Source organism: Nicrophorus vespilloides, unplaced genomic scaffold (assembly GCF_001412225.1).
Source record: "Nicrophorus vespilloides isolate i.1.1-1 unplaced genomic scaffold, Nicve_v1.0, whole genome shotgun sequence".
Classification (NCBI taxonomy): Eukaryota; Metazoa; Arthropoda; class Insecta; order Coleoptera; family Silphidae; genus Nicrophorus; species Nicrophorus vespilloides.
The window spans coordinates 134213-158906 of record NW_017098979.1 but is presented as its reverse complement, the minus strand read 5'-3'; the positions used below and the strand labels follow the sequence as shown (position 1 = coordinate 158906).

Below are 24694 nucleotides of genomic sequence, written 5' to 3'. Positions count from 1 at the left end.
TCTTAGAGAAATCCTGAATTAAGCTAAATACGAATTAAAGAGTCGCTCAATGTAATGTTCATCAATCCATAAGTAATTTTTATTTATATACGAACAATATACATTCTTCTGTATATATATATATTATACACAATTATATATATATATATACGATCAGTATTAATAACTATTTAAATATGTATCTTCTTTTTGTTATCTGTATCGTTTTACAATAATCTACTCCTAAATTAAAAATAACTTACTAAAATGATATTTTTATATGGAAGACATGTTAATATACACATATATATATCTTTTCTTTTTTTTTGTTATAATTTTTCAATAAACCGAACATTTATCACAAATAGATTTATAAATATATTTACATACATTGACAAATCAAAATGAAAACATTAGCAAAGTATATATGGAGAGGAATGTAAAAGAAAACGAAGAAAACAGTCACGCGGCGGCGGCATTAAACGATATGCGAAACATTTGTAAAAATTACATCTAGCATCATAGTAAACTTCGATAAACAATAAATAATAATATAATACGACGTAACAATAGTAACATAGTTTTCGTGGGTAAAATTACGGTCTGTCATTGGTGATATGTTATGAACGTATTTAGACGGCATCGGAAAGTTCAAATCGCTATTAGAAAAACAGCATCCGCTTTCTGTTACTAGGTAACAGTTAATGAACGTTGCTATGCAATTTAATTAAATTTTACGTTTGTCTTTATATTATCCGATACCAAACTGCTAATTACGTGTTACTCTTTCGGTTCATTATCTCTAAACGATATGGATCATCATTAAACTTATTTTTTTTTTGTAATCTTTTACAATTCAAATTTATATCTTATTTAGACGCTCGAGTCGTGTAACTACAATTTAAATTTTACTTATTATTTCTCTTTCGCTAGCTACGTTCTGATTATGTATCCAATGATAAGTATTGTTTATATTTGGTACGTTAGAAAATAAATAGTTTCAATTTTTTGGTAACGTTTTTCACATGTGCGCGTCCGGTGTAATATCATCGTTCGCGAGTATATCTATCTAGGTTTCGGTTAAATTAATAATATTTAGTTTAGTTTTTCTCTGTTTTTTTTTCTTCATGGATTCGTGGTATTGGGATGGCGAGAAATGCGTTCAAAATTCAGATTGGTTTACTCCATGGTATTGTACTGCACCTTCTTTATCTTGAAATATCTGAATACTGCGTATCCGGTGATGGTGAGCAGGGCGGCCACCGCGAGGGTCGAACCCACGGCTATCGGAGCCGTCTCATCGTGGAAGCTTTTCGCGGCGTTACATTTGAAGGCCACCTCGAAGTTGGGTCCTTTGTACATGAACGGCTGTATTCGAAGCGATCGAAGGTACAACGTTCCCTTCAGATCCTCGAGCGTCGTTATGTCCTCCTTGGGCAGAAGAGTTATAACAGTCTCATCGCAGCTGTACGATTTTCCAACGGGAGTAGGCATCACCATCTTCTCATGGTACAAGGCCAAGGTTCTACCTGCAAAAATTCAAATATTAGATAGTAGCCTTCGATAAAAATGAACAATCATGTCGCTATGGAAACATAATAAAATCTGTTAGTTGAAACGCGATGTTGTTTCCGGTATCGAAACATTATAAATTACGCGCAATAATAGATGTTTGGTGCAAATGATGTGCTTTGAAATTGAATATGCAAAACCAAGGTTATTTACTTGAAATACCAAATAAATAATCCAAAGGAAATGTTTCGTAAGTACAATTTGAATTTTCATTTTAATATTTTCCATTTGTTTTTAAATAATAATAATAATAACAAACTGACATTATCATTTATCTTTCAATTGTTTTGACAAAGACGTTATGATTAGAAAATTATATAAATTTCGGGAATCTATTTAATTCGTAAGCTTCTCTCTAAAGGAGAGACATTAGAATGAAAATAACAATGCTTATTGTTCTTGAACCTTTAGTGGGTGGCGATCGATAAACCGTATGAAATATCCGGAAAATTATTTAAATTTCGCCGTTTTCTAAACTAACTGCAATTTAATTTAGTTGGCCTACTTCAATATTTTAGTAGATAATTAGAAGAATATGGTTGGATATTTTTATAGTGATAGAGTTAGACTTACCATTAGCAATTTTGTGATGTTTTTGTACATTGGTGTTGACGCGCAATTCCACATTAGTTATGTACCAACGTTCACCTCCAGGTGTCTAAAAACAAAGATCATATATATAATGTAATTAATTATGTTAATTTTAAGTTTTCCGTACCTTCGAGAAGCTTAAGATCAGAGTGTAGCCTTTCCAGGAAAGCCGCATCGACGACTCATCCTCGTACTTGCAGTTTCCCTCGACCAGCGCGTTTTCGGGAATGTAAATGTCCTCGGTTTCCTCGCCGATGTTGCTCTTGTAGCTCAGCTGTAAACAGCGATTTCGATTAATAAGATGAAATCGGTATTAGGGGATGGGGTTTGGCGTACCTCAATGAGGGCATCGGTTTTCAGCAGGATGCAGGTGCTGCCTTTATTATCATTGACTCTGTACAGTGCCTCTCCCTTACCCTCGATGATGGTGGCATTGGACGGGACCGCGACGGACCCATTTGCAACTGGGGTCGCAATGGACGAACTGTACTTGGTGTGCCTGGGTTTCGTCGTCACCATATAGGGTAGTGTCAAACCGGAGCACAGTTGGAAAACGGTACCTGCGGAAAAATTTCAATACTATAATCATTTAATTTTTTTTTGGTGGATGCGCCAGTTACGTATTGCGATTCAATAATCTATCAATATGCTAATGTAATCCACCAGAGATATAAATGATATTTGATCGATATTACGTCCGCTTTTCAACGTACAACTATCACATCATTCAAGTACATATAAGTACTCTTAGTGGTCTATGTGAAAAGGATGTTTAACGAAATTGTAGTCCACTTCTGCAATGGTGCGGATACTCTCCGTATGCATGAATGTGTTTGCGTGGATTATTTACTTGTGCATGCGACCTTTCTGCGTGTATATAACATCTAACTATCGAATACTTACATAAGAATAAAAACAATTGTCCAATTTCCGCCATTATAACTAGATAGGAATTATTAAAATACTATTTTGTTGTCGGGGCCCTTCGTTCTGGTAGCTGCATGCTAATGGAATCGCGCAGCATCAAGTGCCCGTTGTTGTTGTAGTCAATATTTTTGAGTTTGCGCCGTTTGTAAAAGCGCTTATAATAAAACACCACAACTATTGGAATTGTCATATTAAATAATTAATGGATGAATACAACAACAAAAAAGTGAAGTAACGCTTACTTTTTTATTTCAAACCCGAACGCAAACAATTTTTATTACTATTATGATTATTATTAATGTTATCATTGCTTCGGTTAATTGAATAAAGTACTTTATTGCTTGTGCAATTTGCCTGAATCATTACACTGAATATACAATTCACGCTGTAATATGTAACTAGTGTAATTATATTAATGCATTTCATTCGTCACCTGAATTACCTTTATTTCTATGATTACCAAAGTAATTAAATATGTAATTAAGTTATGTATTTCATATACAAAATCAAATCACAATATCAGCAAAAAAAATGCAAATAACTTATTAAGTTTAGCCATATCAAGTTAACATAAACTAAAGTCACTAGATCTATTATAAACTGATTTATTTTGATCTATTGTTGTTTATTAATGTTATTAATTTCTTTAGGTTTTGTATTTCATTAAAAAAGTTATTGACTGCGCATTGTAATTAAGTTATATAAAAAAAGTTACGCACGATTTTCTATGATTTTGAGCACTATAGAGAAATGTATATGGAAAATATTAATTAAATTTATTATTCTACTATAAAAATGAATAAACAATAGAATTGTAATTTCTATAAATAAATAGTTAACAATATAAGATTAAAATTGAAACATCTATTCGTGCACTTTCGTAAAAAGAACGTGCTGTAATTAGTTGACTAATCCAAATCATTTTGGTGCTTCTTTTCTTGTAAGGTGCGATAGATGAGTTTTGGCTAATTGGTTTCCTCTTCATTATCTACCTATAACAATAAAAAAAATGGATATATCACATAAAAACTGAAAGAATTAGATAATATTTTCGCAAATACCCGCAGAATCCAGTATATCGAATTTAAATATTCTCTTAAAGTGGTAAATCCGAATTGCTCGAAGGGAATTTCAACACCGACGAGCTCCATGAATTGATCAGCTAAGGTGTTTAAGGAAAATTTGTCTGAGCTCGATTTCAATACTGAACGAATTAGTTTCTCGCATTCATTTTGATCCTAAGAAAATAAATTTAAAAAAATATTACTGTTCTGTTCTGTTCTGATTCCTCCACTCTATAATAGAGTGGAGGTGTGCACTTAGCTCACACCTTACAGTGTATGTAGCCAGTCAATGTCTAGTACAAACAAACTAAAAGAGTTTATAAACAAGCATATCAGCTCTTATATCTAAGTATATCTAAAGACAATTACACAGAATCACCCAGTTAATTTATAAATATACAATAAATTTATAAATAATAAAAATAACAAAATATAATTCAACATTTATACAAACTTTTGACAAGCATATCAGCTCTTATCACAGTGTGGGAAGGTCTCGCATCGGTAAATAAAAAGTGTTAGAAAAGATTAATAAGGGGTAACAAAGCATAAAAAAGACATATATAATAAATATTCAAACAACACATCCAAGGTAAACTTTTTGAGTGATTAGTTCACTTATGAGCACGTTAGTAGCAGCACTGTTGCTTTCACATTAAAAAAATTAAGTTTTCAAAGTTCATACCATTTTATTAGTAGATTCTGTTTTCTGCATAATCCGTAGAAGATAATCTTTCGAATTTAACTTGCTTTATCTATTGAAGACTTTAGGGAAGGTTTAATTTCTATTTTATTACAGCTGTAAGCAACGAGTTTATGACTATTTTTTAATCACTGTTTCGATTTCGTGAAAGTATTATTTATTTCTATGAATTCTCTACAGCTTTTTCTGTATCTGTAGATAAATAATAACATTATTTATTAAACTTATTTATTCGATTTTTTTATTGCAATTTACAAATTTAACATGTTTAAATTTAGAGAATTTTGTATCTAAGTTTGTTTATTTCATATTTTCTAATTAATTGATTGGTCACAAACATTGACACAAGGGCCAACAAATATCTTCTAATTAATTAGAAAGTTTTTGAAATTTGAATATTCGCAATAGAATGATTGAAATTCGTATTAATTATTATTATTCGTATTAATAAATTATAAATGCTTTTGCTTTCTTATGAACAATAAAGGAACAATAAAAAAATAAATGACATTCTAATGATAGCGCCATCTGTAGTGTCGGATAGTTCGCAAAGAGTATAACTTCAGCTTATCACCAATCACAACTGATCACAACTAACTTCAGCTTAGTTGTGATTGGTATGCCCTGACAGTTGGTGACAAGTTTGAATAGTGAGGTTATAGTATTTTTGTATGTTTACATTTTTTATCATAACAAAATGAATAGCAAAGAGAAGGAGCGGTATATTGAAAACTTTGCGTTCCCCTTTTGTGATGAATCCACAAAATATGAGAAGGTCGCCAAAATTGGTCAAGGGACATTCGGGTAAGTGGTCTTCCTCTTTGAGGTTATGGACCTGGACATCACCAGAAGATGTGCAATTTTGTATCTGTGTTTTCAGGGAGGTGTTCAAAGCCCGGGACAAGGGAAACCCCAACAAGTATGTAGCCATGAAGAGGGTCATTATGGAGAATGAGAAGGAGGGTGTAAGTATTCATCTTATGCAAACTAACGAATTACTTTTTCTGGAACTTGACTGACTGATTATACATTTTTTTTGGTGCAGTTCCCAATCACAGCCTTGAGAGAGATAAGGATACTTCAGCTGCTGAAGCATGAAAATGTAGTTAATTTGATTCAGATCTGCAGAACAAAAGCATCAGCATCAAACAAATACAGATCCACATTTTATTTAGTATTCGATTTTTGTGAACACGATTTGGCTGGTCTGCTGTCGAATGTTAATGTTAAATTTAGTTTAGGAGAAATCAAAAAAGTTATGCAGCAATTGCTCAATGGATTGTATTATATACACAGCAACAAAATTTTACACAGGGATATGAAAGCGGCTAATGTGTTGATAACTAAAAATGGTGTTTTAAAGTTGGCCGATTTTGGATTAGCCAGGGCATTCAGTGCAAACAAGAATGGAGAACCTAACAGGTGAGTGATTGCAGTAGATTACTTGTAAAATTGGACATAGAAAATAGTCATATTCGAGTACAGCAGTTTGAGCTTCGATAACAATTTTATAGATTGAATTACCAATTAAGTGTGAATCATGGATTTGTTTTGTTAATATTTGATTTATTTCAGGTTCACAAACAGAGTTGTGACTTTGTGGTACCGCCCACCTGAATTGCTATTGGGCGAAAGGAATTATGGACCTCCTGTTGATATGTGGGGTGCTGGCTGTATAATGGCTGAAATGTGGACGAGGTCACCCATAATGCAAGGGAGCAGTGAACAGCAACAGTTAATTTTTATTTCCCAGTTGTGCGGATCGATTACACCTGCCGTTTGGCCGGGGGTGGAAAACTTGGAACTGTACAAATCGATGGAATTGCCGCAAGCTCAAAAAAGAAAAGTAAAGGACCGTCTGAAACCTTACATGAAGGACCCGTACGCGTGCGACTTATTAGATAAATTGTTGGTTTTGGATCCATCTAGAAGGGCAGATTCTGACACCGCATTGAATCACGATTTCTTCTGGACGGACCCAATGCCTTGCAGTTTGAGCAATATGTTGGCGAACCATCACCAAAGTATGTTCGAATTTTTGGCACCGCCTAGGCGTCCCTCTCATATGCGAACACATCACTCACTGCCTGGAACACGCCCAACCACCTCCGCTGTGCAGGACAGCAGCTACCAAGACAGGGTGTTCTAATCCAACGCGAAACACGTACCTTAATTAGAATTAGATAATTCTTCTTGTACATATATATATCTTATAGTATAACAATTGTATTCAGAAATAAGGATTTTCCCTTGTTCTACAACTGACTTACAATGATTCTTAATTTTTTTACTACCAATAATTTATATGAATTTATTAAGTTGCAAAACTCGGAACTGTTTATATCTTGAAATACAATACAAGTGTTTTTTTAATACAACTGATTTCATTTACACTACTTCATACTCTCATATACATCAGCCGCTGTGTTACATAGATAGTAGCATTATATTATATATCTTACAGAACCATTGGTTTCTATGAGAATTTGTTAACTATAAATAGTATTACAGCAGTGGTAACAATCAGATGATGAATCTACTAGAATAAAATTATTATACTATTTGTAGATAATGGAAATAAATGCTGTATATATTTAAAGTATTTATTAGTTGATAAGGATCAAATAAAAGGTAATTATTTAACAAAAAAAAATCTTTACTTACACATCAACAGAGCGCTCCACAAAATTCAAAAAGTAATAAGGAGAAAACATTGTTTGGGGAGCAGTACAAATTATATATATATATATTTACGAAAGGTTTAGAATAAATAAGCACAATTAAAGAGACAGTCATTAATAGTTACGTAAATGATAAGAAGCACCCGATGATCGTTGTTGAGCGTGGCGGCACCTAACGATTAAAAAATAATGTTTATATACAAGAAGAAAAGGGTTTTGCAGAATGTGGGCCGAAACATAAATAAAATATATATATTTTTTATATCGGACAAAGATTTATACAAATATGATTTTTGTTTGCTGATATTCATTTTCTTTTTGTTTTCTTTGTTTGGGGGAAATTTCCTCTCTGACGAAGCTACACTAAGATCACAATTAAGAACACTTAAACATTATACAACAGTCCGTTTCGAATGGTTTCATGAAATAATCACACTTCAATCTTCCATCAAGAGGCTGGGATGGAACAACGGGGTTTTACCAGATTTTATAGAGCTCGGCGATAACGTCGTCGCTGCAACAAAAAGGAANNNNACTTACATGGCTCTTGATATTTGTTCGTGTTGAGGCAATCCAACCATTCCGTCATGCTGATGTGCCTGTCTTTATTTATATCACAGTACCTCGGTAACTTTTTACCGCATCTCTTGAGATTCTTCACGGTGGACATGGTATCTTTGAAGCTTTTCCATTCGGCTTTGTCGAGAACCTTGTTTTTATTCTTGTCGAAGAACACGAAGCTCCAGGACGCCACTTGCTCTTCCTTCGTCGACCGCCAGGCGGAACCACCAATTCTGCGCAACGTAAAATTTGCCAATTACCGTCTTCAAGATTAAATTTATCGTTATAGTAATACCCTGTGATTGTGGTGCCATTGGTTTCTTTTATCATGCTAGTATGAAGATACTCCATCAGATCTTTGAGGAAGGCGTTCTTCTTGTCATCGGGACAACCCTTCATCGACCTGCTGACTGTAACGATTTGATCGCACTTCGGGACCTGATCTTTGACCGCTGTTCCTGCTATATTCTTGCCGGTGTCTTCGTTCACGCAAAAGCAATAACCAGCGGATTTGTAGCATTGAACCTTAAAAACAAGATATTTGAGTTAAGATTTCGACTAAATATACATATCGTTAAATTGAATTTTACCTTTGCGTAACGACCGTCCGGTGTACATTCGGGAACATACAGTTGCGTACCTTCGCCCAACGCCGTCTTCCTATCCGATAGACATCCGGTTTCGTCTTCGTCGCGTCTCTCCGAAGAGTCGTCGTCGTAATTCGTGCCACCGTTGAAGTTCCTCGAACCGTCTGTTAGGACTAACGACAAACGAATTAGGAGATGTTTACTCGTGTAATCTTGTTGTTGAGATGGTAAAGAAGAAGGGTGATTCTTACTGCTACTGGGACGGTACGGCGGCAGATGGATGTCCTCTCCTTCGTCGGCTTCATCTTCCTCATCTTGGTCCAGGTTCTGAGCTTCTTCTCCTCCCGCTTTCTCTGCGTTCAGCAAGAAGAACAGACGCAAAAAAACTATTTAAGTTCAAAACAAAGTAGGCGCGAATGGCAATACTATCTCTAATCATCAGCACCAATAAAGTCTACACAGCAAACCAACAGTTTTCTTTTTGCTACCATTTTTGCATTCAGGGACGACAATAACAACACTTACAAATCGTCTATAACTAAAACAATAAAAATAAATAAATATTTCAATATCTAAAATACTAAGCGCATATTATTCATTCCATTAATCATCATTTCAAATATAGTCTAAGAGATACTTGCCAAGTGACTTTGCAATTGCTCTTCTTGACAAGTATCATTTGCTACAGATTATTTAATGAGGTTTTTTGGCAATCGTAGATACAGTTTATTAAGTCAATTGCCATTCTCCTGTTAAGTTTTATTGCCTCAAGAAGTTTGCGTTTATCTATGTTAAAATAGGATAAAAAAAGGTTAAATGCTTATTAGACGATAAAAGGCAGACCCAAATTAAAACCAAGGTACATCATATTTCTGAGAAAACAAGAAATAATATGAACTACTTCTTTTTGTTGTATACAATAGTCCTTTTTTCGAGTCTTCTATTGATTACCTGTTTGCATTGCACCTAGCTCAAAGTTAGTTAAGTTTTTTTTTATGAGTGACTACCTCCTTTGAATTCAAAACTTTACCATGTATACTTCACATTGACACCTAGAGGTACATTGTGCGGCGCGTTTTAACAATAGACCACCCTGGGAATTATACCTGAGTTTAATGAAAAAACGAAGATGCAAGGAAAAAAAAGAAACGATGTTTTCAGCTTTTGGTGCAGGAAGCAATAAATGCGTTTGCGTAAGAGAATTAAATAAAATTTCATAGAAATCAAAAGAGCGACGCGGAGTGTGTATATGCACGACTATAAGCGTACATGCCTTTCACTTTTGAATTCCAAAGAGAGATATGCACAGAGTGTCTCAAATAATATGATTTCAAAAGTGTGATGATGAGCAATCAACAATATACATATTCATTCACCAATGTAAATATTTCCATATTAAGCGAAACGTTAAAAAATAGTTAAAAAGACATAAGCTATTACTAAAAAGCTACACTAATTAAGCTTTTAATTAAATTTGATCAGTTTTTTCACAATTATTATGACAAAATCATGATCAAAGATCTAAGCATGATTAGTACAAATAAAATAGCAAAAGTATTCTACATATGAAACCTTTCGATATATGATCAATGATCTGCGAAAATGAGAAAACTTGTAGAATTAAGTATAATTAAGAAATGTTTGCAAACTTATTTGATAAATATTTGTTGACTTTTCGATTATTAGAGAATAATATTATGTGTTTTGGATATTTGTAGAAGTTTTATAAGAATGCTTATTTTTTTATATAGTGTGCGTACAATTGATTGAAACACGCTGTAGACAGATATAAGTGAGATGAGATCATTGGAGGAGACTTTTATTTAGTTTGGTGCTGATTCTATTCCGTCTGCAATCAGTATATATTATGCCATTCTGAAATACATATATGTAATAACAATAATGATGTAGATGATGATAAGGAGGATGATGGGTGACGATAATTACGTTTGATGTGTGATGGATGTCTCTAAAGCAAAACCGGAAAGGCTAATTTAAGTTGCTAGTCTTTAAACACCTACCGTCCTTCCCGTCGCGGGTCAAGCACTGAGCCCACTCGTGCTTGGTGATCATCTGGTCACGGTTCATGTCGCACGCCTTGGCGAAGGACTTTGCGCATCTCTTCGGCTTCACCACCTTCTTGACAAGCCTCTTCAAATCCTTGTACTCGTTCCTATCCAAGTGCTCGTTCTTATCCAAATTCATATTATCGAACTTCCACTCGAGCACCTTGGCATCAGTTGCAGCCGACTTTGGTTGCTCCGTGTTGCGCATCCATTCAGTGGTGAAGATGTGGATGAGATTGCTGTTGAAGAGTGCCTTATCCTCTAGACTGCATGCTTTCGCAGGTTTCTTCTGGCCGGCGCCATTCGCTGAGGATCGACGCATCGTCGACTTCTTGATCTTGCCGCATTTGTGCTTCAGTCCTGTTCTGTAGGGAACGACGGTGAGAGGGATGGGGAAGCCCTGCGCCGTGACACACCAGCAGTAACCGATCTGCGGATGGCATTGCCCTGCAGCAAAGTTACCATCCGTCCTGCATTGCGGAGCGTATCTGTCCGAGGCCGTCGCCGAAGACTTGGAGGACGCAGAGTTGAGGATGGCTACGGCGATGGCGTGAGCGGCGCACGTCTGCTGTTCGTCCGGCCGACAGTTGCCTCTGTGGACGAACGTCAGATTCCTCTGCTGGCATCTCGCCAATTCCAGGTGGCATCGGTTCACATACGACACTCCGTCCGAACCGCACGCCGCCTTCTTGGAATCCATGCCCGATCTGCAGGACTTCGGACTGCAATTTTCCTGCAAACAGAGAAACAAGAGCTCGTATAGAAACAGTAAACAGTTTCAGGGACGACAGCAGACAGGTAGTCTCGACGTGTCCTCTCCTTATTAATCATCCTTATTAAGATACACATCTTCCGCAGCCTCCGAGAAAACGAGAAGACACGATTACAAAGAAAACAACAAAACTAACGACAACCTCTTCAGCTTCTAATGCTTTTCTCGAAACCCATCCGACCAAAGCTTTAATATCTTCATTAACCACCGGATATAAAATAACATCTTCATTAAATTACGAATGAAATACAAATCATATCGTTAAAACATTGTATTCAAAACTATATTTATTGTCACACATTTGGAAATAATTATCAATAATTACGTAAGCACAAGTACTAGCCTTCTATTGTCTCCAAATTATAAAATTTCTTGATTCTTGCTAAATAATTATCAATTTGCAAAATATATATTGAAACCAATTAATATTTTAATTTATTAATACATTTGATAAATTGTTTCTGTAGTTTATGCTGGGATTATGCTGGGGACTTTGACACGTGAGATGGTCTTTTCTTTGAAACGGTCTTGGTATATCGTACAGAAATACGCAAAGCCGAATGAATGAGTTTATAAGTGTAATCGAGGCGAAACGCCTACCCATTTAACTTAATTACATTACGTCCTTTTTCTATTTATTTTTCACGTTTCGAAATAAACGGCGGCGTTTAATTTCCGACACTGAAAAGTTTCTATTCACACCTAAGAGTGTCGAACATTAGAAAGAAAAAGGAAGACAGTAAGGCCACCGTGAAAGATCCGTATACCTGGATTCATTCATTCAAAGCTTTCATAAAATTATAGTGCATTCAATAAATCTAACACTAAAACATTGTTTTCCATTATCCTTGATATTTTCTACAAATTATGGAAAAGTAATTAATTTAATTATAATTTCTATCGGTTATTAGCATTCACATAAACACACCTTTTATTTATATTAATTAAGAATCAATAAGTTACCATCAAATTAACATAGTTAATTGTCAATTATAGGAATGCAAATATATTTAATGAAATTACGTGTTTGATAAATGTTATATTTATTAATTATTTTTTAATTTATTATAACAAAATAAATAATATTAGAATATTGAATCAATATAGATTAAATACATACATAGAATAAATATATTCTTTATATTTCAATATTTTCTATATCTAATAAAATTAGAATATTTTCACTACCAATTTCCATCAATATCTATCTTCAAAATGAAGATAAATAGAATAGAAATTACAAAAACATAATTATTTTTATAAACTGAAAATTAATTAAGAAATTTAACATATATCAGTTGGAATTAGGTGATTTTTTTGTTATAAATAACTTTATCTAGCCTTGCGTCTGATCTATTTTTGAACTCTAATTATTCAATGTTACTTCACTTAATCATCAATTCGATTAATCTTTATGCAGACTTGATTGATGCAATGTTTTAGATCGTCGTCGTCGCTATTTTTTTACATTGGACTTTAAATCGTGCGCTGAAAGCGATAAATATTCGTCGCCGCTGACTTGCGGTGAAAATAAATTTTGTTTAGGAGAGTGCAATATCGACGACCACATGTCGCATGATGCATACACACACATAACATAAGAGCGCAGCGCGCACAATCTACAAAAGACCGAAAAAGATAAAAGGACGACTAAGATGACGAAGAAGAGATGACGGAGGTAGGATGAGTGGTTGAGAATGAAGAGGGGGAGGAGGAGATATGATTTACGATGGTGTGAAATGAAAGTTGACCCCCCGGAGGTCCCTTCAGACCCTTGAAACCAATCTGGTTCTACTTCGAACCAAGTCAAAAGTGAAAAAAGAACAACGGACGAGAAAGATGAAGAGAGTGGAAAAAAATCGTTTGAGCGTTTTGAGGGAGGAGGAAGTAAATTGATACAGCCGACAAACATCTTGAACAACAAATCACCGTTAGCCAGATTGAGGAAATTAATCATCTGGAATGCGTGGGACAGATGATGGCACATTCGTCCCTCCAATTCCCACTTTTGCGTTAAGAATTAGATCGCTCAATTTCGTTACTTTCGTTGATTCCTGTAGGTGGTAACTGCTGTAATCTTTCTCTTCTCCTCTACACTCCTTCTTCACCAATCGCCCTCTACCCTAAGGATGATGAGTGTATCTAATTCTGTGAGTATGTGTGTGGACATACACACACACTCATACTCTTTTCTTCTTCTCTTTGTCCTTCTGTCTCGCTCGTTCTGTTCTCTCTGCGTTATGGACAACGGCGAGTCGGTGTTGGAGTTGGCCAGGTGTTCATTTGAAGACTGCATTCCTCTGTGCCACACTAACTATTGTGGAACAGGTGTTCAGCTCTCGGTCCATTGTATTTCACACCTGTATATCTTGTCATATCTTATCTACCTGCTAAGAGGAGAGACGTATCGCCCCTTCTCCGTCCTGCACCTTCTTCCCTTCGCAAGAACTTTTCCTCCTACTCCTACTTCAACATCGCAACCATCGACGGCAGACCTCCTCCAGCTCTCCCTCCGTCGCACACGAAACCATTCTTGTCTCGTTTATATTCTAATTGCGCTCGTGTCAAGTGAGAGATTATAGAGCTGCGGTTTGTAAATTGTTAAACACTTAATTCACTTCAAAAGCTTGCACTTGGAACGGAAGAAAAGAACAACAGCAAGAAGAGAAATGAAGGAGAAGGAGGTGGTATGGAAAAGTCCCACAGAAGCACGTCCAGAGGAAGCGCATTTGCATGCGCCTATTATTTCCACCGTCGATCCCGATCCTTTTTTTTTTCCTCTTCAATTCCGTCTCTCTCTCTCTTTCCAGTTGTTGTTGTTGTTTGTTACGACAAAGAGAGAAAGAAAGATGTCGTAACAAACGGCAACAACAACACTATTTCATTTGGTTGTTTATTTTCAAGTTGGAACACCGAGTCGGAGTTTATTTTAGATTTGCAAGAACGCATCTCGGTCGTTCGAAATCGGAGAAACGACTATGTTTACAACTATCAATTTACAGCGGCTACCCTCGATTTACTATTCCTATTTATAAAGACCACTTCGCGCCGCACAATCTAATCTCGACACGATAAATCATCAATCGCGCACAGCATACTCTCTCTTCCTACCCAAACCAACTGCTTCTTCGTTGCAGCAGTTTGAGGTATTTAGTCGAGCAAGATGCAAGAAGCAACTAAACTTGTACCAACGAAGAAAATGTCACTCTTGAAGAATTGATGTGATTTGCTACAGTAACAAATTCTTAACATGTCAGAAAGTACTTCAAATAAACATCTTTGCATTTTACAAAACATACTAGAAACTAAATCAAATCATGATTGCAACAGGTGTGAAGATAGTGTAATTCGAAAATAATATTTTGATCAGACGTTTGACATGGAAACTATCCTGAAAAAAATACTTAAGTCCAATTACTTGACAATTTAAGTTCAATGAAAACATATTCACGTCTAAAAATAGAATAATTATAGCAGCGACAAATAAATCAAAGTGAATGAATACAGCTAATAAATTGCCATGGAAAGAAAATAATTTCCTGAAGTGACCAATTTCTTATAAAAACTTGTTTACATGATTACGAAATAAGATATTGTAAATTTCTTTTTCGTTTAAATTAAATTACGTTTCATTAAAAATCACCAATTTTCACTACATATTTAAAAACTACTTTGATTTGATTCCAACAAAAGAAGACAAAAATACTAAAAAAATATCTTAACAAAATTAAAGTCCAATCGTTGCGTTTCGTGCAACAAATATACCTTCTTGACCTTGTATCTCCATCACCGAACTGACGTCCAACTGACGTTTATGTATAAATTACTATGGAAACTGGATGATTGCTTAATTAAATTGCCGGCCGGTTTGCATCAAGAAAATCTTGTTATTATTATCAATAATAAAACTATCGGGTTTATTACATATTAACTGAAACATTTAAAAGCTGGAGATAAGGTGGATAATATGTCTCGTTAAGATATGGATATGTTTTTTTTCTGCACATTATATCCAAGATCGATCGAATTTAGACTAATGTATGTAATGGACACGTTTCTAATGATACGTCATTCGACCGAATAATTACTTAATGCATAAATTGCATGCGAAATTCCATACTGTTTATTAACTTTGCATGTTTTCTGCAATTCAGATATACTAATTATACGCTCGCATCTCGAATTTCCCTAATCGTTTAATGCCAATAACTTTTTTTTTAATATACAACCTTTTGCAATTATCGATGATCAGTAATTATATTTGTTTAGGAAAAAAAAATATAAGATTGACCTCAAAACTTTTCTTCACGAATACTTTATTTCAGAAAAAAAAAGAATCAGAAACTAATTATGACACAAAAATGATAAATTATAAAATTAATTATGATAACGTATTTTTACGTTAATTCTTAAAAGAATTTCTTAAAAATTTTGAATCTCGTTTTTTTCTTTGTTTTCGATTTTCGAACATTCGGTGTGGTCTAATATTTTAAATTTGTTTTTTTCTTTGTAAATGTTCAAATTTTAAAATATTCTAAATATATCCATAAAAAACTGGTATAATAAGAGTTTTGTAAGCGTGCGAAGTGCAGAAATCACTAATTAAATTCAAAAATAAAAACCAGTTCAGAAAGTTATCAGCATTTGAAATTTATTTAATTGACATAATTAATTATAACAAAAATAATCAACGAGGACAGCATTTTTTTATAATTTATAACAAAATCGATTATTTTCAATGTAATAACTCTATTACAAACCGTTTCGTCGAACTAGTTTATGCCTAAAATTCCGTTTAAGGAGATTCGTTCTATTTCTATAGACGAATAGATTGTTTATTGCTGTTTCCAGGCAATAAATTATACGAAACTGGTATTTATTTATTTTCTCGAAACCAATATATATATTTCTTTTTCTCTCTCTCCGCGCGTTATAAATATTTACAGATCTGCAAAATTTCTTTCAAAATTTATTACATTTTTCTTCATAAACATATAGAGAGAGTTTATTGTTTTTAATCGTTACTCATATGGAGAGATTCGCGAGAAAATCATCAATTTTATAAAAACCAGAACGCAATTCGGGCACGAGAAAAATATGGTCCCATTACAGTTTCGCAACGGAAATATTTACATTCTGCAATTGTTGTAATCTAAACATTCGCGTTACTGTTTATAGAAACACGTATATATTCATGTGAATTCTATTTTTTTTTGTAACTTTACATAAAGTCTTAATCTAGAAGACGAAATTTAATATTTCCCGACAAAAAGATAAAAATTATTAATCTCAGCTTATTTAAAGTTTGATAACAAATTAATTAATAATAATTATTGAAATATTTGTTTTAAATTTTATGTAATTCATAGTTTTTTAGAAATCCAATAGAAAGAAACGTCAGTTTTTTTGTATAATCATTATATCAATTTGACAACAAATACAAAAAGTGTCATAATTAATTAATTACAATCTGATAAATAATTTTGTTTGTAAAATGAAAATATCCTCAAATTCTTATTAAATGTCAGTCGACTATAACTAAATGTTATCAAATTTTATTATTATTATTTAAAAGGTGAACTACTTTTTCGAAAAGTTTACTCTAAATTTAACTTAATGATTTCTCTATTAATTTAACTATAAAATTGAATATGTCAAGTGATGAAAAGTGTCATTTTGGTGATTCAAAAAATGAATTATGTTATATTGATGACTTGCTTATAATGCGAAGGTATTTTGGAATGATGCATTTGCTTGATGGCAAATTTCGGATTATTCCAGATGAGGAAATTAAGAGATTAAGTTACGTCTCCATATAAAATTTCTTTTAAACAGATCTTTCGGATCTTCAGTTGTGATAGTGATATAGTGTGTGTGTAAGAGAAAGAACGATAAAAAGTGTGGTGAAGCGGTGAGAAGGAGGAGGAAGAAGGTCTGCGCTGGAATTCTGGAAATACACGTTTCGAATCCGCCAAAGTTCCCTCAATCCCACGCGTGATTTACATTTTATTTCACATTTTTATTTGAGTCTTCCATTCCATTCCTCCCTCCAACCCGCGCGAAGAACCAAGAAGAAGGCTCATTTGCTTATTTTGTTTCCTCTCTCCGTCCGTCCGTCCCGACACTCACAGACTGGGAATGCTGCGTCGCCGTCGCCGCACAAGAACCCACCATTCCCCATATGCAAAAACAACAAAAAAGAGGATAAACAATAAACGGAGCAAAAGAAGCAAAACCGGAGGACGGACCGAAAACTGACCGAAAGAAATGGAAAAAAAATCGGTAAACACACGAAGGTTAATTGATCGAAAACCAGAAGGTACGAAAGTTGTCCCTTGTTTTTGTATTCTTTTATTATTATATTTTTTAAGCTCGAATCAATTGTAGCTTTAATCGAAAGACGCGATGAATGCGCGGAGCGAAACGCGTGGGCGGTTGGTTTTATCTTGAAGACTTTGCGGTTGCGAAATTTTCGACGAAATGAGGTCACACCATTATTACTTACGTTCTTCCCTCAACGCATACAGAGAATGTCCCTAAAAGATACCACGAATTTGTCCAATTGATAAGATAAACTACATAATAATTAAGCAATTTAATGTCTAATTAAATTTTGTTGAATGTTACAAACAATCTTACTTAAAATGTATTACAATTAATTGGTATAATTGCACATTGAATATGAGATAATCCAACTTAATAACATCATTTATACCAAGTGATTTATTATGAAATTGCTTGCAAATCTTACAGTATTTCAAATAATCAAACCTTTCTTACAATTAACTTTTATATTATTTATGTAGTAATGTTTGTTACTAAGGGAAATATGTTATGTTATTAAAGCACAATTTTATACTTACATGTTATAATTACACATATTATTTGTTTGCTGCTTCTACATTCCTTTTCACTTCAAATATGAATCACAAACAACAATTGTTTTTTTTATGCACAATTTGTAATTATGTAACTTGATTTTCAAATTAATATTTAAAAAAAAAACTTTGCAAAACAAAAGAAACTGTTTTTCTTAATGTAACTAAACAATATGCAATTTTTATACGTGTTGGTAATATGACATTTAGTAATTATTAAACAATATTCCCAACAAAAGAAAAAAAGTGTATTTATATTATGAAAGATTTTTTATTATGAATTAAATATTGAAAAGTAGAAATTACGGTAATTCTACTAAAAAATATTCTAAATCATTCAAATTCATAGCATTTGGTAGATAATAAACGAGTATTGTAAGATTTCTGAACAATGCATTTGTGACTGGTTCAATTAAAATGTTATTACAGAAAAGTAGAAAAATTAAGCGCAGGCACAATGATGTTTATTATGGACATTGAAAATGAGATAACGTGTTTTAATAACATCGTTTATTTAATGTAATTTCTTATGAAATTACTAATCTTAAGCAATTTCAGTTAATGAAAAACTACCGTTGTATTTGATTAAAATAATTTAAAAACGATTTTCATAATCTTAAACAATCTTAAAGATTTATTTATAATTAATTCTACTAATCCTATATAATTTTTTTTAAGTTGGGTAAATTGCTATTACTAAATTATTAATTTTTAAAATTCTACTTTTTTTTTCTAAAGTTTTCATTACATATTAATTTTAAAATCAAGTTGTATAATTAAAAAAAAAACAATAAAAATTGTTTGTGACAAATTATGCCTGTGACATTTAATAGTTTTTTTTCCAATTAAATAAGAAAAGAAGTACAAATAATTAATATTTATAATTACGTTCTTTTAAATGTAAGTACACAATTTTCTTTTTAAACTATGTAGAGTAAGAATAAACGTTAAAATCTTTTTAATTTCTAAATAAACTTGATTTTGAAAAACATTCGAACGTCGATTGGAGTCCATCATTTAATTGATATTTGACGTTAAGTGCAGGATTTGAGTAGTTTTAAAATCAATACATTTTCATAACGAATTGACTTATGTTGTGGATTATGCAATGCAATGCGAGATTCCTCTGAGTTTGATAAACATTTTCTGCAATAAATGTGTTTCCAGAAAATTTTCGTTAGATGTTATTAAATGATGAAGATTTTTTATATGTGAAATCATGTATTTTATCACCTTTTTAAGTACGCTCGATCCCATATGTTCATTAAATCTGCAAACTAAAAATTCGCGGAATTCTCTTTAAAAATAATGAAGTAAATATTTTTATTTTCTTTAAACGGAGGTCAAGAAATAAATTAAAGTCTACAGGGAACAATAATGTACTTTTAACGAGATAAAGATCAATTTCCCAGTGCCCAGTTTGCAGTTGCAAAGAGCAAGAAAGAATACTTCTTGGATGACTAGAGTTGATCGTTTGCAAAGATATCGACCGATGTATGTATATATATATACCCATATAGATTTTAGAGAGATCCAAGAAATCTTAGGATGAGTTCTTCTGCGAACGCGCCATTTTGACTATATACCTGCCGCATTAATATTAAACGCATAATGGGAGAAAGTCCATCTTCGCCTTTTGCGAAGAGTTCTTTATTTTTAACCACGGCCAGTTAGGACGACCATAAAAACGTAACCGATCTCGAGTCAAGTACAATAATCTGTTGATTTCTTCTGCCCGCCCCATACAGAGTGAAAGAGTAGGATAGACAACACTTCAGTGTGCTTATATAATCTATACAAAGGAAATTGACCAGCCACTTTAAATCGCATTGTCCATTCTTTAGCCCAGTCGATGTTATCCGTCCAAGTTTGGAAAAGCTTCAAAAGAAAATGAAAAAAACAAAAGCGTTTTCACTGCATTATACTTATATTTTCCGCTTAATTATAGCGTATAGATAACTCTTTCGGATAATTAGTACTCTGCGCAAAACGCAATAATCATTGTGTAGTATAAATGTAGGTAGTACTAAACCATAATTATTCATTTAACGTAACGATGTATCCATGGAACTTGATTCAATTAACAACAACAATACGCTAATCTGCTTTAACTAATGTAATTCGTCTTCTGAATGAGTATTAAGTAAAATTTATGTAATTGAGACTTGTGTTCAATAATATATTGATCAAATTTAACGCATTCACGAGATATTATTATAACTTGAAATAATCAAAATATTTCTTTAAGTTTGTTTTTAACAATAACATAAAATTGAATTAACTAATACAGTAATAAAATAAATTTAAATTTCAAAACGTTCAGGTGGATATCAAAATAGATATTAATAAATTTGCAGTGTGAATAAGTTTTAATTAACTTTATAACGGTATTGCAGATGGAGATGGTTATTTCTGATAAAATTGCATACGAGCATCCTTCATATTCATTCACCTCATCAATTCATTTATTTTTGTTTTGTATTCTGGTACACGTATTGTGTAATTTCCATTGAATAAACTCATTATTATATAATGAAAAGAATGTTCTTTTAAACGAGTTTCCAATGATGCTTATTCACCTTTATATATTGTCCAAATATTGCGCTTGTCGCTGTTCTATCCGATTTGGGTGTATGTATTTACCAAAACGAGACGACCGTTTTAATTGAATTTTGTTTTGCGTCGACCTCTTGTCGCGGATGAATACGCGATTAAATTTAATTTAATTGCGCAACGCGATAACGACGTGTTTGCGAGATGTATAAATAATAACAATTTGTCGTGTTTATATGTTTTCTTTAAGTGTATCGTTTTTCTTTCGCATTTCTTTTACATGGTGATGCTGTTGATTCATTATGATGATGCTGATGATGATGATGATTATTAGTTTTAGTGTGTTTGGACTTACATTAAGTAGAGCGTCGGTGAAGGAGAAGAGTGAGAATAGGATGAGCTGCCCCCACATTTCAGCAGACCTTGATGACCACTTATCCTCGCAGGAACCACAAAACGAGATCGATGAGTGCGGTTGAAAATGAAGGAAGGGCAGGAGCGGTTCGTGATAATATTCTTGAATTTGGATCTAACGCTTGGACGTGGAAGCGCGATACATGCTACGCGACCATTGGGCTTGGGCACTCTTGGTACTGTACTGAAGAGGTACCAGGCAGTCTGGTCGGGTCTAGTCCGGTCTTGTCGTGGCCTGGCCTCTGTTGGAAGGGCCTCTCTGGTACCGCGCCGTCTAGAAGAACAACAACAGCACCACCATTCACGCGCACTCACTCTCGTCCTGCACTCCTTTCTCTCTCGCTCTCTCTCTCTCTCTCTCTTGCTCGTTCTCCCTCCGACTCTGAATCCTTCTCGTTTGGCCCTGTTTACAGGGTGATTCAATAATACGGTACCACTTTCGAATGGTCCCAGCGCACGACTGACCGAAGACCGTAGAACCGAAGCGATGCGATCGTCGTGGCGTGGAGGTGAGAGGCCGCTGCCGATGCTGCCGTTCAGTATACTAAGCTAAGCTCTCTCTGGACGACGACTAACCGCGTCGAACGATGGGGAGATGAGAGATGTAAGATGATGAGATGATGCGGCAGGCGACGGCCGAGCAGAGGCCGCCGTTTGCATTCTTTCTTCTTCTTTTAATTGGCCCCGAAGGGTCGTGGGTCACTTCATGATCGTCGCGACCTCTTAACCACTTGGCGCTTCCACAATCACACCTACAACAAATCAAATTGGAATGAGGAAAAATCTCATTAATTTCACGTGTTTGTTATTTGGCCTGCTCCTCTTGCTGAACGCTTATCTGCTAAAGGCCGATAGGTCAATTAATATGCAAATTGAAGCTAAAATTGCAGAGAATAAAGTATCTTTATTAATCTTAATATGCATGTTGCGGTTTAAACACAAAAACTTTAAACAATTAAATATTAATACCTTATTTGAAAACAACATCAAGTAGTGCAATTATATTTTTACTTATATTTTGAAAATTATTCGCGACAAATTCATTATCGAATAACCAAATTAAATTTAATTATTTACTGTGTATAACCTATACACTGGTATTATTGAATATTTTGTCATTTAAACATTATTTACTGTCAAACTTGAATACATGTTTTGCAAATGCAGTACATTTACATTATTGCATATATTACGAAATGTATACGCGACAAATTTGTTTTAGAACAACCAAATTCAAACTAAATATTTACTCTTTAAAACGTATGTACTGGTATAATTGTATCTCTAGTCATTTAGACGTAATTCGCTGTCAACTTGAAGAAAGTTTTTTTTAAACTACGAAAAAGGAATGTCTTTACATTAAATGTCAATATGTATGCGCTACAAATTTATTTTTGATATACCAAATTAAAGCTACATATTTGCTCATTAAAACCTATGTACTGATATAAACGTAATTTACTAAATATAGTATAGGTTTTAGAACGTGTGTATATTCATATTATTGTAGAACATACCATCATCATAAGTTGCCATCGAAGAATATTATTTTATACAGTATAAGGTAATAGGCCAAGTATTCCTACATATTTATAAAATAGTTATTTCAACGTATGCCTCAGTATCGCAATGTAGATCCCGTTTCGCAGTTATAACTTGACTTATATGGAATCAAATACGATTATTGACATATTTGTACCGTATGTAGGTACTTTACGATACAAAATGTTGTTTACATTTCTATCATCGCAACAACTCCAATAATTATCCATCATTACGCGAATGTTTCCGAGTCATTTTAGGCTAAGCATTTTTATATTATATACAATCAGAAGTATCGATTCATTTATAGAGAAACAAAAACAAATAACGTTTCTGTGAAAACGGCCGCTCATTACGCGTTACTCAACAACCTATTTCTACTTTGCTTTAACACTTTTATAATACTCCTATCATAATATAAGGATTGTTTACCTACATAGTGTAATTATTACTTAAGTACTTGCCAAGTAACTTGTACTGAGCTACGCGTTGAAGTTGTATTTAAAACATTGCGCACATTCACTATGAATGTACGACTGTTTTTCTGTGTGTGTGTGTTTATAATAATGATTGACTGTTCGATTCGTTTTTGCCACACATTTCCTCTCACTATGAAGAGATGACCTGTCGCTCGCTGTCTGCTGCGACGGTGATTCCGCAAAACTTAACTGCAAACTTTATTAATCGATGCACCGACCATCGACTTAATTGAACCCGTTTCGTTTCGCTGCGCGCACGTCAATTAATTAATTCGCACATTAAAATGCCATCGAATTTAATTATAAATCAATTACAATTTTAATCGACTCATTACTTTTGATTTATTCTCACTTGAACGCGCATTCATTCAATTGATTCTGCATTATTTCGCGGAATCGCATATTCCAATTAAGATTAAGAACTAAAACACATTTGACTAATTTGCAAATCGTTGAAAATGCGCTCTGCTCTGATGGAAGTCGGTTTTACTGGAAAGCAAGTTTTGCGCTTCGTCTCTTGGTAAAACCTCAGGGAATTGGAAATGGGAAAAAAAAATATATAACAATAAAACGCAAATTATCTCTTCGTGTGTCATTGAATGGAAAACTGAAAGAACAAAGTTCGTTCCCCAAGGGAGCGAGGGGGAAGCATCAGTGTGTATGCGAGTGTGTTTTTCTGTAATTTCCGTTATTGGCTTCGCAGACGGCGCCAATGAAAACCAATAATTAATAGGCGCTCATTATTAGCAGGTTTGCATAATACGTCTGATTGTAAAAACACTGTAATTACCAATTGAGAAAGACATGAAATGAAAAGGGAGAGAGAGAGAGAGTACAGAAAATAAAAGTGCGCATGAAATTTTAATAAAAACACGCTCGCTCCAGCACAATGGCATTCAGTAATAAGAAAATTAGTCACTCACCAATTATCGTAAATGATAATAATAAGAAGAGAGAAAAAAGTAATATATGTGTGTGTATGTGTGTACATTTTCATAAAGACATTCCTCATTCTTTTCTTTCGTTTCGTTTTTTTTCACTACTTATCTATGCTAACGGTATTTAACGAGGACTTCTTGTTTCGTTCCATTCTTCTCGACAGTAATTTAATAATAAGTTAATAAGAACTGGTTATTATAAAACAGACTTATTTATCTCTCTGTCTCAATCTTATTTATGTATCAATTTATCGAGGTTTTTTTTGTTGTTGTTCTTATATCTGGCGTCAATTAAATGTGTTTTTCCTTTGATCTTAATTGAGTAAATCCGATTCCGTCCCCTTATTTAGTCTTTGGGCATTCAGTGCAGTGTGGCACTAATAATAT

At 33.8% G+C, this 24694-nt stretch overlaps 3 protein-coding genes across 3 annotated transcripts; 1 reads left to right on the top strand and 2 right to left on the bottom strand.

Moving 5' to 3' along the window:
* Window positions 1-1077: 1077 nt before the first annotated feature.
* On the bottom strand, window positions 1078-3196 carry LOC108563737. Its single transcript, XM_017922492.1, has 5 exons — window positions 3046-3196; window positions 2479-2702; window positions 2270-2416; window positions 2125-2209; window positions 1078-1508 (listed from the first exon to the last, which is right to left on the bottom strand). The coding sequence occupies exons 1-5, from the start codon at window positions 3077-3079 to the stop codon at window positions 1159-1161; spliced, it is 840 nt and encodes a 279-aa protein (XP_017777981.1). The 5' UTR covers window positions 3080-3196; the 3' UTR covers window positions 1078-1158.
* A 2236-nt stretch (window positions 3197-5432) lies between these two features.
* LOC108563764 (cyclin-dependent kinase 9) lies at window positions 5433-7435 on the top strand. Its single transcript, XM_017922531.1, has 4 exons — window positions 5433-5640; window positions 5717-5801; window positions 5882-6258; window positions 6412-7435. The coding sequence occupies exons 1-4, from the start codon at window positions 5534-5536 to the stop codon at window positions 6983-6985; spliced, it is 1143 nt and encodes a 380-aa protein (XP_017778020.1). The 5' UTR covers window positions 5433-5533; the 3' UTR covers window positions 6986-7435.
* A 440-nt stretch (window positions 7436-7875) lies between these two features.
* On the bottom strand, window positions 7876-21943 carry LOC108563732 (SPARC-related modular calcium-binding protein 2). Its single transcript, XM_017922487.1, has 7 exons — window positions 21290-21943; window positions 10687-11464; window positions 8917-9018; window positions 8669-8838; window positions 8374-8603; window positions 8058-8311; window positions 7876-7880 (listed from the first exon to the last, which is right to left on the bottom strand). Exons 1-7 carry the CDS (start codon window positions 21344-21346, stop codon window positions 7876-7878), a joined length of 1596 nt encoding a protein of 531 aa, XP_017777976.1. The 5' UTR covers window positions 21347-21943.
* Window positions 21944-24694: the final 2751 nt, after the last annotated feature.

What these genes read in the sequence shown, in the direction of transcription:
- LOC108563732 (XM_017922487.1), bottom strand. Translation starts at nt 21,346, where the DNA reads ATGTGGGGGCAGCTCATCCTATTCTCACTCTTCTCCTTCACCGACGCT. An exon ending in GACCCGCGACGGGAAGGACG is followed by an intron (nt 9,019 to 10,686) that starts GTAGGTGTTTAA and finishes TGCTGAACGCAG; the next exon opens with AGAAAGCGGGAGGAGAAGAA. An exon ending in GCCGTACCGTCCCAGTAGCA is followed by an intron (nt 8,839 to 8,916) that starts GTAAGAATCACC and finishes GTTTGTCGTTAG; the next exon opens with TCCTAACAGACGGTTCGAGG.
- LOC108563737 (XM_017922492.1), bottom strand. Translation starts at nt 3,079, where the DNA reads ATGGCGGAAATTGGACAATTGTTTTTATTCTTAT. An exon ending in ACAATTGTTTTTATTCTTAT is followed by an intron (nt 2,703 to 3,045) that starts GTAAGTATTCGA and finishes ATTTTTCCGCAG; the next exon opens with GTACCGTTTTCCAACTGTGC. An exon ending in AAACCGATGCCCTCATTGAG is followed by an intron (nt 2,417 to 2,478) that starts GTACGCCAAACC and finishes CGCTGTTTACAG; the next exon opens with CTGAGCTACAAGAGCAACAT.
- LOC108563764 (XM_017922531.1), top strand. Translation starts at nt 5,534, where the DNA reads ATGAATAGCAAAGAGAAGGAGCGGTATATTGAAAACTTTGCGTTCCCC. An exon ending in TGGAGAATGAGAAGGAGGGT is followed by an intron (nt 5,802 to 5,881) that starts GTAAGTATTCAT and finishes TTTTTGGTGCAG; the next exon opens with TTCCCAATCACAGCCTTGAG. An exon ending in AAGAATGGAGAACCTAACAG is followed by an intron (nt 6,259 to 6,411) that starts GTGAGTGATTGC and finishes GATTTATTTCAG; the next exon opens with GTTCACAAACAGAGTTGTGA.